General features: G+C 40.7%; 1 protein-coding gene across 2 annotated transcripts in view; it reads right to left on the bottom strand.

Annotated features, from left to right (window-relative positions):
- Positions 1–18,200, bottom strand: part of BRF1 (BRF1 RNA polymerase III transcription initiation factor subunit) — a 177,521-nt gene that overhangs the window by 156,814 nt on the left and 2,507 nt on the right. For both annotated transcript variants that reach the window (XM_030484998.1, XM_030484999.1), the window contains exon 2: positions 6,061–6,141. In XM_030484998.1, coding sequence (XP_030340858.1) covers positions 6,061–6,141 — 81 coding nt within the window. The remainder of the gene's footprint in view (positions 1–6,060; positions 6,142–18,200) is intronic.

Genomic DNA, 18,200 nt, shown 5'->3' with positions numbered 1-18,200 from the left:
TAGTCTTCCATTGCAATGTCTGTTTTCAGGTCTCACAGCTCGGTCTATATGAGTTTTGAAGAAATTAAGCATTACCCATGGCAGAGAAAGACCAAACAAAGGCCCACTTAAACAAAATCTGCATCCACAAGTCAAGTGGACTGGCTGGGATACATCTGAGGATGCTAAGGGAGCTGGGAGTAAGAGGCATCTTTGTCATCTTTAAAAAGTTGTAGGAATGACAGATCACAGAATCATTAGGGTTGGAAGGGACCTCTGGAGATCATCTAAGTCCAGCACGCCCTGCCAGGGCAGGGCCACCTAGAGCAGGTTACGCAGGAACATATCCAGGTGGGTTGTGAATGTTCTCTTTGACTAGAAGGCAGCAAGCATCAGGCTTTTCTTCTGGGGGGAAGTAGGACACTGGAGGTAAGTTGGCCTACCCTCAGCCTGTTGGAAGGCCATGGAACAAATCTACCTGGAAACCATTTCCAGACACAAAAAAGAAAGAACATTACTGGGAACTACCAGAACAGATTTAATGCAGGCAGATCATGCCTGACTGCAATAAAAACCACACTGCAGTCAAGGTAAACAGTAACTTGTGTTCTTCCCCTCATCCCATTTATCATTCTCCCTGGCAGCCAAATTGAGGCAATACAGACTAGACAGGTGAACTGCAAGTTGGGTCAAAAACTGGCCAGATTCAAAGGGTAATGGTCAGCACTTCAACCAGACTTACAAGTGGGATTGAAACTGAGGTCAATACTGTCCAACGCCTTCATTAACAACGTGGACAACGGGACAGGAGGTTCCCTTTGCCAGCCTGCAGACAACATTACATCAGGACATTGGTCAATAAGTTAATGGGCAAAGCCACTATTCAGAGGTATTTTAAGATGCTGAAGGAATGAGCTGACAGAGGCCTCATGAACTTCAATCAGGCAAATGCAATTTTTTATTTGCACCTGGGATGGAATAACTGCAGGGCAACAATACAGCAGGGGACTGTTTGGCTAGGCAGTAGCTCTGCAGAAAAGGATCTAGATTCCTCATGGACAGAAAGATGGATATGGCACAGCAGCACCCAATTGCAGTGATGAAGGCTAACCACATCCTGGAGCTGCATTATTAAAAATGTAGCCAGCAGGTCAAGGGAAGTGATTATTATCCCCTCTTCATCATTTGTGACACTATAGTTTGTCCAGTTCAGGACTCCTCTGTACAAGACAAGTCATTGACATACTGGAGCAAGTCCAGCAGAGAGCTGCTAAGATTATTAGGAGACTGGAGCACATGGCATGAGGCTGAGAGCTGAATTTGCTCAGCCTTAAGGTGAGAAAGCTAAGGGGGAGGTCTCATTGGTGTCTTCAGCTACTCAGTGGGAGGTTAGAAGGAAGATCAAGCCAGAATAATCAGAGATGCACAGCAAAAAGACAAGAAATAATAAGCAAAAAGACTTATCTAGTCAAAATAAGTTCTGACTGGATATAAGGAAAAAATTCTTTACGATGAGGGTGGTCAAGCATTAAAGAACAGGTTGTCCAGGGAGATTGTATCATATCTTTCCTTGGGGATACCCAAAGCTCAGCTGCACTAGGCCCTGAGCAGCTTAATGCAACTTCAAAGCCACCATTTTGTGGACCTCTAGAGGTCCGTTCCAATCTACATTGTTCTAGGATTCTACTATCCTCTCCTCCCTTGTTGTTTTAGTTTTGTTAAGTAGTGTTCTCTGTTCCTCTTCTTTGGATATTCCTGTTCTTCACATGTATTATATGCTGTCCTGGTCTAACTCACACTGTATAGTTCTGATACCATGATCACTTGTAATAAACCAGCTATGAAATTAGTGATGACAATGAAGGTTAAAAAATTAAGCAAATAGTTTAAATGTAAGCAGTCAAAAATGCATTAGAGAGCATCTTCAGAAATGTCTTCCCATTTAGCATTAAAATATCATTAGCTATGTTTTGGTATTTAGGAGGACTGAGGGAAAACACACATTCATTTAAAGAAATTATTAAAAACACAGCACAAGAGTTCAGAAACAGGATTAAGCTAGATGCAGCTGCAATCTTCAAACTTAGTTTAAACCAAATTTGAATATCTGCAACTGTAGCATTCAAGTTATAACCATGCCATTGACCTTCCTTCCCTGCTCCCTTTTGTTTTTGGCCACTGAAGACTCTGATGCTTTCAATAGCTCCAAGTCAAGAACAACTCCCTTGTAACGACGACTCTGACATGGATATAGTGAGAGCAGATTGCCTGCAAGGAAACAAGAATAAACCAGCTATTTAGAGAGATTATGTAATGCAGCCCAGAGCTGTAAAATGAGATTTAAAGAGACAGAACTCTGCATTTCAGCCCTGCAAGTAACCATAAAAGTTGGGCAATACTGTAACAATTTGAAGAGACAAAAAGAGGAAGAAGTCTTGTCAAAGGGTCCCCTCTCTGAGGTAATATTTTATTCATAATTCTCACGAAACCAGTACCGTTTGGCTATTTTGTCAAACCCTTTAAAACAAAGTCGAAACACCTCTTCACATCAGAAGTGTTTCAACCTCTGCTGCTTGCACATCAAGGTGGTGTGCAGGTTTTTACTACATAAGTGAGCTCTATGTGAACAGATACAAAGCATCTTGTGGACCTGAGCTTGTTGAACTTGTGAAGCTTAGCACTCTCAATTAGCACAGTACTGCATGCTGAAAATCAAACCGACTATGAACAAATACAACAGAATTAGTCTTTCCTGCATAAATATTTTAGCAAGTATAAACAAGATTCAAGCTTTTATAAGCAGCCAATTCCCAAACGAACACCCACAAACATCAGCTGGTTAAGCAAAGGAAGACCAAGACTATGAACTGCCATGCACCACCATATTATAAACAGCAAGGAAAAATACAGCAAAGGCATGTGTGATAAAGAAGACTAGTTCTGTGTATTGGACATTCTTACACAAAGTTGGAAACTATAAAACCTTGAGGGTTTGTCCATGGCTTTGTTTAGAGCATACACACACACATAAAAACACTGATGCACAAAATAATGACTTTGTAGAGGAGTCCAGAACTCTTGAGCAGTTGTTGAGAGATTTTATTTCTGCATTTCTTCTCTTTAGAATGGAGGAAAAGAAAAAAAATTGTACAATTACCTTAGGAATTCTAATGAAAAACTTGTTTTCATCTAACTCTAAACATCCTTTCATTAAAAGCCTCAAGAAATAGCACCATCATACATTCAGCCAACCCCAGCTGCTTTGCCAGTGAATAAATAAGAGACAGTGAGCCCAGATCACCCCCTTTTCACCTCCCCTGAAAAAAGACATTACAGCAAGGAAGAATTTGGCCCAAACAACATGGGGGAGGGAAGGGAAAGCGGGGGGGGTTTGTTTTTTTTTTTTCTTTAAAAAAACCCCAGCAAGTCCCTGCTCTGTTGCTGGACTTTTCCTCACATCATGTCAAGCCTGCAGGTTGCTGGCAAGCAGATCAGGCACAGTGTGAGACCTGCCAGCATTCCCAGACCACACACAAGCTCTCAGCTGCTCTTGAATACGCTGGGGATGAAGTCTATCTACCACCCATCCCTGCTTTCCAGAGCCTGGTTCTTCCCTGCAGCAATAGTCCATACAGAACACCAGAAGGCAGAAAAACATGTCCTTACAGTACTGAAGGTAGCACACAGCCTTGACACAAGATCCACCAGCAAGCTGCAGGAACAGGTCTCCTGAACCATTCTAGCAAGCTGTGCTGCATTGGCATCGCAACAGGAGGCTAATTTCAGCGGTTCATTTGCAACTCAGTTAACTTTGGAAATGCAAACGTAGTAGTATCAGCAAATAAATGAATAAGCAGCTCAGCATTTTTTCTGATCCGATAGCGTGGTGCTCCAAGGATAACTGTTCATTTTTAAAACAATCAACTACCAATGCACTTCAGTTTCACTCAATGAAAAACCCATACTTTCTGTTTAAAATATATACTGTAAGTTCATTTACTTTGCCACAGTTTCATGTCTAAACACAACGACTATTAACATAATTTCAGGGGGAAAAAAAAAAAAGGCCATGATCACTGGCCCACAGTGACAGGGTGAGATTTCCTAAGTTCACTGCCATAGCTCAATTTACAATTAAAAACAATGTAAAATTCAAACTGTGATTAAATGCAGCAGACAACTAGCTCATTATACAGCAGCAGAAAGAAAAGACATTCAAACACCAATTGCTCTAGCCGAAATATCATCTGCTGCTGTCATGCCTGGGACTGAGCAAGAACATCACTTAGCTTATTGGAAATAATTTTCCCAGAGACAGATTGGCAGCATGACAAATGAGAGTTGGCTACAAAATCAAAGATCAAATACTTTTTTCATACATAAAGGATAGCCACAAAAAAAAAAAAGAAAAAAAAAAAAGGAAAAAAAGAAAAGAAAAAGTGAAGAGCCTCAGACACGTATATGTGAAAGCCAAATTATTTTCCTGTTTCAAAACTGTTTGGGAGATAATTTCACTTAAATTTAATTTAAAGCAACTACCATTTCTTGTATTTGACGCTGATAGGCTTTAGCCAAGTCAGAATCACTGTGCACGACTCGGGGTCCCACACAGAAAAGCTGTGGGGAAGGAAGATGCTCAGACACAGTCCCCAGCAAACACTCACCCAAGAAAGAAGTCACGTTTAGATTCCAGAAAAACGCCTACACTATCTTCAATAGTGATTACCTTTCAGCATAACTGAAAGGGCTTTTGAAGGATTCAAGCACTCCAAGAAGCAATGGGATAGCCTTTTTACTTTTGTACAATTAAAGACAAGGAACTGGGCGTTCCACATGCACAAGAGACCAATTTACTTTCTAAATGCCTGCAAAAATTAGTTTTGATTAAAATGCCTTCATCCAAAGACAAACTTAACTAACTGTAAAAGGTATTCTAGTGGGTTTATTCCACTGCTTATATAGGTTACGCTCTATCCCGGCATTTTTAAAACTTGTAAGTTAGTAACTTTGGACCTGACACTGAAACTAGCTCACAGAAAGTGCAAGCTTTACTCTGCCAAGCAAGCAAGGCTCAGTGCTGTTCAGTACAAACAGCTGAATAAAACATTCTGCATATACATCGACTGAATAATGCTGAGTAAAGCAGTCTGGATACATTTCATTAACAAGGCTCAATCTTAACTTTTCTATACCTATGGAGATCAATCTTATCCTCTGCATACCTATGCAGGCAGTGTTTGAGTTCCAAGTATAAGGTTTTAATTTAGGAAAATACCTTCACCTAAAATATCCCACCCCCAAAAAGAGCACCATATTAGTAAAACCCATCTACATCCCTTGGTTAACTATGTCAGCTTCCAAGTCTTTGATATGACAGTCCATCAGCTGTCATGTCCAAGAGTCATGAGACAAGAGTATTAATTAGCCAAAAAATGACAACTCCTGCCCATTGATATGAGTAACAGCAACTGGAAGAACATTCTCTTTCTGGAGTAAAAGCTGGGTTTATTCACTGACTTTAGTGTAAATTCTGTAAATCTCAATTAAAATGTATAGCATGTAATGAGAATATTTAAATAGCCTATGGACACTACAATCTTTTTTCTATTTTCCCCCCTCTCTGTTCAACAGTCACATATTAATCATGATTACTACCAAGTGTGCATATATATATGCATTATCTCATAGTGCATATAAACAAAAGCATTTCAACAAGTATACTTAAAAATAAACATGCATAAAGCATTTCAAGAACTCTGAAAACTGATAAAATAAAAAGCCACAACAGCTTAACAGATAATGAAAAGGTGCAATGGGCATGTCAACCTTGAAAAAGCCCTTTTAAACTACAATAGTATTGTCAGGTGCCATTACCCTTTGTCAGCCAGCTACTTGACCTCATAAATCAGGTATAACAACCAAATGAGAGCACAATGTAAAATCAGCACAAGGCATACTTGTCTAATGAATAACAAGTGACCAGCCAAGGTTTTGAGGTCACATTCAAACTGAAAAATTTATTCTAATCGCCCATATTAATAAAAACAAAAGTCATATCAGCAAGACTAAGCTTGCACGTACCATTCTGTAGAGTTTGTGCTCGTGACTCCTTCCCCAGATTGGCATGGAATCCTCCTCCTAAAGTTGGTGTTTTGCCTGCACCTATTAGGGGGGGAAAAAAAAAAAAAAAAAAAAAAAAAAAAAAAAAAAACAAAACAACCCAGATATGTCAAATGCAATAACCGACTTACAATATTAAAATAAAACTTATTGTGCCACTATATTCAGTACCTGTGTAATTTACAACATGCCAAATTAAATTGATAAGGGCAACAGAAGTGCTTGAAGGGCTTACAACAATGAATACAACAATCCTGTGAAATTTATTTCTTCCTTGGGTAACTTAAGATTTACATGGCTCCATAAGCCCTCCCAATCTCAGCTCCAAAAGAAAGCACAAAAATGTCACAATCCCTATTGCAGACAGAACATGAAAATCAATATTGTAAAATACTTCTCAAATGATGAAACAATTGCTTAGTTTATATTTTTTTTGTCTGAACAATATTCAATACATAATATTAATAGCTAATTACTGGCACCACAGAACATAAACACATTTAGCATTCAATGATGACTGTATAGGATACTACAGACATAACACTTTAAAATAACTTCAGACCAACATTAGGAACACACAGAGCAACACTCAGGCTACAAAAACAGCAAGTCTGGAACTGCTACTTTTACATCCTGAAAGGCTGGAGACTAAAATAAGTCCAGGTTGTAAATTAGCGTCAACTAGAGGTTTGTGCATCCATGCCAATGCTGAGGAGCCTGAATGCAGAGTTTCCTAAGAGTCAATGGAACTACTCATGCAAACCAATCTTGCAGAACAGGGAATTAAACTACCAAGGACAGAAATATTCTCCCACTAAAGCAGGAAGGGTTTTTAAAAAAAACCCAAAACAATCAGGCTACCTCAAGCAGGGTATTTTAATCTATTGGCTTAACAGCAAGTGAGACCAAAAAGCTAAATTGCACAGGATTGAAAACAAGTAATTTGTTCGTAAGTGGACTTCTACTTAATTCAAGTAGTCTGCTCTTCAGAATCAGGAGAAAAGTCATCTTCTTGCCTATGATGCCTACCTACAGTTTTTCCTCAAGTTATTGTAGCTGTTTTCTCATCTTTTACCAGTTCTCTAGAACAAACTAGAATGGCGCTGGGATAGAATCATGCAGAAAAGTGAAATGTCCCTTTGGCTAATTTGAGTCACGTTTCCTGTCTCTGCTCCCTCACGGGTTCTTGTGCCTCTCCTCAGTGGCAGAGCATGAGACTGGAAAGTCCTTGATCAGAGTAAGCATTACTTAGCAACAACTAAAACATTGGTGTGTTATCAGCATTGTTCTCAGACTAAACCCGAAAACACAGCACTGCACCAGCTACTAGGAAGAAAATTAAGCCCATCCCAGCCAAGACCAGGACACAGGTACAAGTGATGAGAAACTGTGACCTAAATTGTTCACTCTTACTAGACTTTTAGTCTCCTCTCAGCTGCATTTAATGTACATCCATGTTGAGGGGAAAAAAAAAATTAACAAAAAACCCCACAAACAGATAAACTAATATTCCTGCAGTATACATGTTTATCAGCCTTCAAAGCTTAATTTTCCATACAACTTTTAAATTGAGTTTCTAGTGCTATCCACAACAGAAACAGACTTCATTTCATTAACAGATCCTTTCAATAAACAATCATTAAAAGCTCTCCCATAAATGCCGCACAGCTTAAGTACTTCAGTTCAACATCCTAGTTAGAAATGAAAAACATTCAACAGCGACCTCCTCACTGGTTACTTATACACAGCATTTATACACAGCAATGTCTGCTTGCCATTCTTATAGGTACATCACTTATTTCCACAAATGCTCCAAAACAAACTCAGTGAGGCAAAACAGAGAGAGGTTACCAAACTACCCTAGCACACATAACATTTCTGGTATACATTTAATAAGAATGGTTTACCTCGGGGAGGGAAGGAGGGAGGGAATATATATATCAATAGCAGCAATAGTTTTATGCTGCTTTTCTTCAGTAGCAAATGTAACTTGCCAAAACTCTGCCTCCTACCCTCATTTTTTTTTGTTGTTTTAAGATTTGCTTTATCACAGGCTACCTCACTTGTCTGATTTGCAGCAGGAGAGCACACATTCACACATCAGTACAGTAGAGGAAGCCATAAACTGCAAGGCAAGAACAGGAACACACAGCAGGGCAGGCTGGAGGTAGCAGGCTCATCCAGCACTTGCGTCAAAGGCACCATTGCCCCCTCCTGCGCACAAAGGCTCCACTTTTCAGTCCCATCTATCTTGGAATACACAAAAATACTGAACTCTATTGGACTATCATTGCTAAAAGAGCTATGTTACTCTTTCACAGGTCTCCCTGTTATTACTAAAAAGCTTGCAAAAACAATCTTACAGTGGTGGAAAACAATACTATTAACAAAATAATTTAACTTCCTCAGAAGCTAAAATCCAGAAGGAATACAAGCAAAATAAAATTAAGCTGACATTTCAGTATTTTTGTTAGGATTCTTTTTATTAGACATCAAGGTATTATATTGTACATAAAAGTTACATAAAAGTGATTTCTCTCCGAGCTATGGAGTCTGCAGCAGATACTGGTGCAGCTATCCAAAAGGCAAATTCTGCTATCAGAATTGACGTATCCATTTCTCAGTGAGTTATCTGGAAAGACTGTACATCTTTAATCAGCATCTGGCTTTGAAAACTGACAGAAAACTGGTCTGTTGAGCTCTTACGCTCAGAACTGCAAACTACTGTTGCCATTGACTATGAAGTCCTACCATCAGCTTTAATCTTTACAAGCAGAACACAAACCAAACTCATTAATGTAACTGTTCAGCTGGGTAATAAAAAAAACACTCTTACAAAAACCTGTAAAGTCATCAAATTCATACAAAGGCAAAAATCCCTACAAAGCTCATCATTTAAAAAGTACAAAGGAAAGGAACAGCAATCGCTAGGCACAACCAAATTAACGTCTCAGCTTAACTGAAATTTTTACATTTCTTGACCTTTTCCATTTTTTCCTCTACAATTTCAAATGTGAAATAAACAGGCTTTTGGTTTTTCACATTCAGGTTTCAAGATATACAAAAATATATCCGAGAAGTGTTTGGTGTCTTCACATACTGCCTGCCAAATCTTCAACACTAACATTAACATTTCCCTAAACCAACCCAAATATCCTCCTTCATGAGGTGGTGCCTCCCAAGGTGCACTGTCATCTGCTGACTATTTTTAGAAACTAACTCAGATTCTCAGCTTTGCAAAGCTGAAGTCTCCTCTTCCAAGCTAGCTTTGGATATTTACATGAAATTTTGGACAACAGAAGGTATGGAGAGATGTGTTAGCAGCTCAAACACACAGCTACTCAATATTTTGTGGTCCTCCCAGGGTGCTACAGTGCCTCAAGACACCAAAAGAAGAGATCAGATCATATACCTGGAAATTTGGTGATACTCGAAAGCTTACACAGGTTCAGAGCCAGCCCATAACCACACATTACTCAAGTGCTAAACTACTGGGACTGTCCCTTCAAGCATCCCCACACCTGCTCCTTGCAGCACAGTCTGGGTCAGACCCAGGCACCTTGGCTGTTCCTGTTTTGCTCCACTAACTCACTAATGAAGTAAGAAGTCACATCACCTGCTTCCCTACAAAAATGTTCCTCAAGCAGTAAAAGGAGCAAGCAAAGCTTGAAGTCTGTGGCAACCTTGAACAGCAACAAAAAGACAAAATAGCAGGAACAGCACTTATCCCTCCATACCGAGCAAGCGAAGAGCAGCCACTCGGGCATCTGCAGCTTAAAAGGCACTTTTCTGAGAGCTACTGACATGCTGAGTTTCAGATTCAACACCTGGAGAAGAAACAGATTCAGTCCCAGCATTATGGATTTTGTTTCCTCTAGATAAATGAGCAAGTGAAGACAGGGAATGAAGCAGCTTGCAACCTGAAATGAAGCATATCGGCCACTTGATAGGACCAGTTCTAACACAGTCCTTCCCTGTGAAATTAAAACCAAAAAAAATCACCAGCCCTTTCTTCAGGAGAAGGCAAGAGAAAACCCTTCAATTTAAAACCCACGTATTTACAATCCAGCATAAAGTCTAGGTCTGATAAAGAATGCAGACTGCATCACACCAATGGTTTCATAATCAGGAGAGACTAAATAATCTAATATAAAATATGAATGAGCTTCCTACTTAAGGTAGGCCATAAAAGTCAAAAGGAGAGTAAGTTAATGTCCCATTTCAACTCATGCTTACAATAGCAAAATGATGTGATTAAAGTTCTCTGAACACACAAAACTACTGAAGTCTGCAACGGAAATAATTCTCATCCATTTTTACAGGGACGCTAACAGATCTGCACACACCACAGCCTGCTGAAACGGTACTGCTGCATAAATTTACATAGGCAAACTTCTAATCTACTCCATCATAGCAAGCTACCTATGGGCTTATTTTCATAACTACCAAACAAAGAGATAAATATACAGTTGCATCCGCCATGCCTGAGTTTAGGACTGCACAAGTCTGTGAAACCAGTTCACATCCAAGTTACGTGCACGATTCTGCATTTTCGCAAGTGACAGCAGTATCCTGCAGCACTTCTACTAGGAATATGTTGCCACCACAAGGACAGCATATAAAACTCAATGCCACAAAAAACGCTATACACTTAACTCTGATGCAAGACTGCCACCTGGAGGATTACAGAAAAGAAGCAAAAATCGATTCGGTTTGTTTCACTAAAACATTATTTTTTTGCACGAAGTAGATGCAAGTTTCCCCTCTTCCTTCCCAATACGACATGATTATGAATTAGCTTTGTAAAGAGAAAAACTAGCACAAAGTAAACCAGGTAAACACTCTTCAGGATTTCCCACAAAAGGTCTGCAAATCCAGCATATCCATACTTCCTTCGGTGCTGCAAACTACATCATGACCACTCTACATAACTAAAAATTAACCATCAGTTAGTGTCATCTCTAGAAATCTGAACCACAAGTAAGAGGAAATTTGCTGATTTTACCATTTTTTTTACTTTCCACTACCAAGACTTTTCTTTCAAGTTTAGTGTACGTATTACTGGTGGAACACACTTCAGGATTGTTCAAAGCTGCACTATAAAAAATATTTTGTGCCTATTAATATATCCTACATGGAAACCAATAGAATAGTTAGGATTGGAAGTGACCTTAAAAGATGATCTAGTTCCAACTCCCCCTGCCATGGGCAGGGACACCTTTCACTAGACCAGGTTGCTCCAAGCCCCATCCAACCTGGCCTTGAACACTGCCAGGGATGGGGCACCCACAACCTGTCTGGGCAACCTGTGCCAGTGTCTCACCACCCTCACAGTCAAGAATTTCCTCCTAGTATCTGATTTAAATCTTAATCTTTCAGTTTAAAGTCATTCCCCCTTGTCCTGTCCCTACAGGCCCTTGTAAAAAGTTCCTCTCCAGCTTTCTTGTAGGCCCCCTTTTCAGGTAATGGAAGGCAATTACCAACTACCATTTAAAAACAAAACCCCTACTCCTTCCACTTTTTTAATATTCAAAAAATCCAGGAGAACCCTTTATTGTATGTAACAACTGGCCAGACAAAAACCCCAGAACCTTCTACAAACACCGAGTTCATCTTCTTCACCAACTGTCTCACTAGCACTGACTGTGATAGGTATGTCTTACAAAGTTCTAAGGAAAACAGGCATAGAAGATGAAAGGCTAGTGTTAGCTTAAATTTCATGAAAGCCTTTTCCTCCCTGTATCTAGTCCTCCTCTTTCCAGTTTGCTGACCATAACTTTCCATTTCCACAAACCCAAGTAAGACTGAAATACTTAGATCAAGGCAAACTCAGTCAAGTTCTGCGCTTAAAGTCAATGTAACTCACACTCCTCAATGTAAAAACATCAAAAAAGCTTGCAAGGTTTATGCAGTATATACAAAATATTTCAGTAAGCTTCCATAAGCATACCTGAAAAATTGAGCATACCGCAGCTTGACTAATGAGAAAGATACATTAAATTTATCAAGGGACACTTCAGAGTAGGAGTACACATTCACTGTATATAGCCCTGCAAATGGGTCACCGTAGTAAGCTGCTTATAATTTACTCGCAACAAAAAAATCATATCAGCAGGAAGAAATTTCCTTGATATTCTAGTATCTAAAGCAGCCTACTGACAAATGTTGGGCAGCCTTCTATGCTAGAAGTTCTAACAAACACCTGTTGGTGTGTTAAGGGCTACTAGTTCACAACTTTCCTTTCTCCTTATGAACAAAAGCAAGCAGATACCTTTCCACAGGCATCATTCTTCCCATCAGTCTCAAATTAGTATCTTGCAAGCTTATGTACATTTGGAGATGGAGAGTCTTAATGTATTTATGCTGTTCAAGAGCTATACATATTCCTGACTTGGTGCTGAAGTTGCACTAATGCTGTCAAAGCCCATTGCAGCCTCCCATTTCTATTTGTCACCGTCCCAAAACCTCCTGGCTCAGACACTAAGTAAGCGTAAGTTAAAAGACTAATTCACTGTTCTTGTAAATGCCAGCCTAGCATTTAAAGAAAAGATTATGCATTTTTAGTTTGGTTGTTTTTTTTTTTTTTTTTAATCAAAAAGCCACCAAAAGTAGAACTTCCAAGCAATCAACCATGAAACAGTAAACCTGTTTCAAGACAGTCATGCTGCTCAGTCTCGCAGAGACACCAATGATGTTCACGGACCTCAGACCCCAAAGGCAGGATAAGTAGTGTGGGGCAAGAATCCCACTTAAATGACCAGGCTATAACCACTCCATAACCCTCCTACTGAGGCTTTCCGTGACGTGCATTTGAGGATGAAGTGTCCTGTAAGTCTTATTTGGAGTTGATAATGCCCCTGACTCCATGAACTCGTCTTCTCCATCCCACGGTTCTGTTGCCTCAGAGTATGGAGGCTGCATTTCACTATGCTATCCTCCTTTTTTAATCCTGATTTCGCTGGGGAAAACACACACCCTGCAGTACTGCTGGCCCCTCTCCTCTCTCTGCCCACTTTCAGACAAACCTGAGAGGAGGCCAGAGGTCTCAAAACTACAAGGTTTCTTTCGGTTTTGTAAAACTAGGCACCTGGTTGGGGAAGACATACAACAAGTAAGAGCTAGCTAAAAACTTCTGAAAAATAATTCTGATTTAAATTTTCACTAGAGACGTGACCCTGAACTCTGTAGGAGAATAGGGGTAGCTAAAACCCAGGGCACCGGGCACCTCTGTGGGTCCAGGGATGGCCTGAGGCCAGGCAGGACATCAGCCTGCATATGGGGATCAGGATCAGGCCCAGCGAGGGGAAACAGGTAAGGCACAGCACTGAGAGGGCCAGGCAGGGCCACAGGGATGGGCTGAGGCCAGGCAGGACATGGGCCTGGCTCAGCAGGGCTGTGGGGAGCTGCAGCCCTGCTGCAGCATCACTGGGGCAGGGGCTGATGTCCGCAGGGGTCTGACATGGGGTCCTGGGCCATGGGCAGGGTAGGGAGAGCCCCAGGGGAAAGCAGGTTGTAGACAGCAAGGGCCAGCAGTGCTGGCAAAGCAGGCAGCTCTCCTGCCACCAGACTACAGACACACACAGATCCCTGCCACTTCTAAAGGACAGGTTTCCAGACTGACTTACAGTTTGTGCCCAAGAAGCTTATCAGATGCTGTTTTTCTCAACTTACTACCAAGCATTTAAAGGCAATTTCTGGAACAAAAGAAGATGAGTTTCCCCAGACACTGAATGTTTCAGGATCACAAGCTCAAGTCTGCCTTGCACTGCCCTTTTTCTCATGCTGTAGTTTCTCAGTTTTGTCTTCCAGCTTGCTGCTGCGCTGCGTGCACATCAGCTTTCTCAGGTGGGACTGTCCTCTTCTGCTTTGATTAGTAACAGAAGCCCCAAACTCCACTTTCTAAGCTTTAAACAAAATCCTGAAGAGAGATCAACATTCAGCTTTCCTCCTCTCATTCTCTTCAGCTTTGTACTTGTTTTTTATTCCTGTCAGCCTTAGGGAAAACACCTCTGAAAACATTTTCTCCCGACATCTACCAAAAGACAGGGGACTCCCACCCAGAAACACTGGAAGAGTGATCAGAGCACTTGCTGCCTTCAAACACGGCACACATCTCACAACTTGCCTTTCTACAAAAGCAGCCATGAAACCAGTGCAGGCTAGCGAAGGGCTCAATGGAGCTCTGTCTTCCAGGATGCAATTACAGTATAATGGAGAGGGAGAAACCTAGCTCACCCAAACTCTGTAGTGCTGTATTTCATGCTGGTATGCATTCAAATCTTATGACCAATAGAGGAGTCTGTTAAGAACTTAGGTATGAGGAAAAAAAAAAAGCAAGATGCATTCATTCCAAATACAGAATGAGGAATTTTAATTCAAACACTCTCCAAATTTGATAAGAAACCACAGAGAATAACCTCTTTGGGCTAGTTTGAGACAGTCTGAACAGGCTATCAGTTATAAGGTGGATAGTTACTCTCCAAAACTAGACTCAACTAGGAAAAGCACATACCTCAAACACTTTCTGTGCAATTAACAGAGGTCCTTGGAGCTCAAACATGCATGACAACCCTTTTCCACTAATATCCAACTTACCCAGCATCAAATCAGCGAAGCTCAGAAACTCAAGTTCAACATCTGGCCTTCACAAGCTTCAGGAAAACAACACAGCTAGGGTTAAGTGTTGAGACTGGATTCTTATCTGACTGCAACTGCTTGCAACAGAATTAAGAATTACAACTAATTGGACCAGATAAGGCCTATCAAAGCATCTGCTAACTTGTGCTTTGTGAGAACTTCCCTCTCAGAAGATCAACAGAAAGATATACAGTAGCCCTATTCTAAAGCATGAAGAATGTATTCCCTTGCTAGTGAAAGAACTTACCAGCTCACGAGCCGGCAAGCGACAGGTACCTCACAACAGATTATTTGCCACTCCCAGAGACAGACAGCATTAAAGGGAATTGTGGGATTAGGGTATCCTGCAATTGTATCCCTCCATTTCCATCAAGACCATGGTAATGAAGAGCACCGGTGTTATTACGCTGAGACAAAGAAATTATGCCCATGTTTAAAGGGCATAGTCTCATCAGGCCTGGAATGGCCTAGCTCTCTCTTCATATATTTATATAAGTACACTATCTCCTTTTTTATGCCCCAAGTACCACCAGGGAAGATTTCATAGTCCCTATTACATGGTACTGCATATGCAACTTCATAAATCTTACTCTAAATAAATCTTTGCCTTGCAGTCTGGATTTCTGGACACCTCATCACAGGCTCTCACAATTGTAAATATCTCTACTATCTACTTCTCACAAGGAGATCAGAAGAATTAACTAAGCATTTTCAAGAGAGAACATACCTATCTGTCAAAGTCAGAGGACTGTTGTGCTCACAACTTTCCAAAACACAAGCTAAAAAAAAAAAAAAAAACCCAAAACAAAAAACCACCATAAAAACAAACCACAACAAACCCCCAAACAAAAAAAAAAAAAACCAAAACCACACCAGAAACAACAAACAAACAACAAAAAAAAGCAGTATCAATACCTAGGGACACCTACACTTTATGCTGTAAAACCATAGCTCCCCAAGTCTTGGACCAGTTTTAAAAGAAGGGTCAAAACCCTCAAAGCATCTTTGCAGAGCTCAATTAACATGATCACCCCCTGAAGACTCAAGAACAGCTGTGCCAAGTCAGGTTGGAAAACTATCTAGTCCAGTATCCTACCTCTGAACAGTAATTTCCATTAACATGCATGCCTACAAGTAAACACTAAACACAGGAGGAAAGCTTGTCGGGACAGCTCTCTCATCTCCTGGAACCTAGAGATCTGTGGCTCAAGAACTTCCTGACCCAGAAATACCAGCTTTTTTTTTTAGGAGCCATGACACATTTTTATTGTGTTTGCCCAATCATTTTCTAACTGACAGAAACTTTTAACACTCACAACTTAAGATTCACAATTTAATTAAATGTCTGTTCTGGAGGGGAAAAAAAAAAAAAAACCACACCAAAAAAAACACACACACCAAAAAACACCCAAAAAAACCCTTAATGCTTCTGAACCTCCTACTTGCTACATTCAAAATGAGCTACCTGCTAGATTTCTCAGCACTCCCTAGTTTTTGCATTATGTGATACTGAACAATAGCTAATCCTTTCCATGTTATTCTATGGTATTTACAGACCTCTACTATGTTCCCATTCAATCATCTGAACCTATTCAGTCATTCTAACAGAGAAGCTCTTCACAAAGCCTTCCTCTTAATCACCCCATCTTTCTCGGTGTGTCTTTTCCACTTGTATTAGAGGTTTTCTTGAGAGGCAAGAAAAGACAGAAACACATCAGAACTGCATGCAGTATTTAAGTTGCAGACAGTGCTGTGGCTATGTAACAGTGTGTGTATATGCTGTCATATTCTTTCTCTGATAACTTCTAACATTCTCCTCCCTGCTCTGCTTTTTGTACTGGGAATGAACATTGAGCTAAACATTTTTCAGAGCTATCCATTCAGACTTAGTGACCTCCTTCCCAAATTATAGCCAGTCCAGATGATGCCATCCCAGATGTGGAAGAAAGGAACAACCCTAACTCTCACTGCCACTCTCAATCCCATCTGCTACTTTACTAACTACTAAAAGCAACAGGTTCTTCTACAGTCTTTACTACCCCAAATAATTTAGTATTGCCAGCAAACCTCATTAACTCACCATTCACCTGTTTTCCAGATTATGAGCCCAGATTCTATGGAACTTCACTGGCACCTCCTTCAGGAGGCTTATTATTTATTTCTACTCTATTTTCTTACTATTTGAGTAGTTACTCTGCTCTGTAAGGACTTTTCCCTTGACCATAACAGCCCAGATTCTTCAAAAGCTTCTTGTGAAGGGTCTTGCTGACCTCCCTTTGCAAATCCAACAATCTGCTTTGTCTACTTACTGACTTCTTTAGAAAGCTCCAACAGATCTGCAAGGCATGCCTCTTTGCCAAAAAAACAAAAAACATACTTCCCCCACATTTACCTCTACAGCCTCCTATTCTGTCCTTCACTGCTTCTACCCTTTGCCCAACAGACTTACTAGCCTGCATTTCCTCAAACCATCATGCATCAGTAGAGGAAAGCAAAGCCTCTCACTCAATTTCAAGCACAAGCCATGCTTGCCCAGCACACCAATGCTCAGCTGTTAGAATTGACAAAACAATGGAAAGAGACTCACACACCTGCATTGGAAAACACTGGCTATTCCAAACTTCTCAATGAAAGGCATCGGTGTTGAGACTGTGGCTTCCTACACTTGACACATTGATAGCTAAATGTAAATACTGCCCGGAAAAACTTAACTGTGACCTTATGCCATCCTCCAGCACTGAGGGAACAAAAGAAGGGATTTCCCATGGTTTACAGTGGGGTTGCTGGGCTTACTAGCAAGGACTTGGAATGCGCCAGACAGGCAACTTCGTATTAAAATAGAGAAGTGCAGGACTTTCTTCCTCCTTCAGCAAACAAATGCAAGATTCTGAATCCTTAATAGGCAGCTTAGCAAAATAAAAGATTTTGCTAGATGTACCAAAGAGAAATCAGTAACAGTGCATCTCAGTGCTTTTCTTCTTTATGAAGAAGATTAAAATAAATTATGAAGAAAGGCATCTGTAACCATTTGACACATATAAGCACACAAACAGAAGCCCTCGTGTAACTTGGAATGGTTTGGGGAATCTTGTTGTTCATCCAGGGGCTCTGAACTCCATAGACACCAAGACTCCCATTCAACTCCCAGCTGTGCAACAGGGAACCTGACAGCCCTCATACTTAGACAATGGTCTCCAAGTCACCCAGCCCTACTGACCAACAGCCATGGTCTCAGAAACAGTAGCCCAGGCATCTCTGACACTGCAAACGCTCCACACACTAGGGCTGCCTGTGACCACCAGACTGTAGCCCGAGGAACCTCAGCCCAAGGCATTTCATACGCGGGGGATCCCTCAGGGCCACAGACCTAAAGAGCCAACAGTGGACAGGAAAAGGTGTCAAAAAGAGTTAACTCTGATACGATCCTACCTACATAATCAGAAATCACTGAAAGCTATGGCTTA

The sequence above is a fragment of the Strigops habroptila genome, chromosome 4 (assembly GCF_004027225.2).
Source record: "Strigops habroptila isolate Jane chromosome 4, bStrHab1.2.pri, whole genome shotgun sequence".
In the NCBI taxonomy this organism is placed as follows: domain Eukaryota; kingdom Metazoa; phylum Chordata; class Aves; order Psittaciformes; family Psittacidae; genus Strigops; species Strigops habroptila.
The sequence above is the reverse complement of the archived record's forward strand: the minus strand, read 5'-3'. Positions and strand labels throughout refer to the sequence as shown.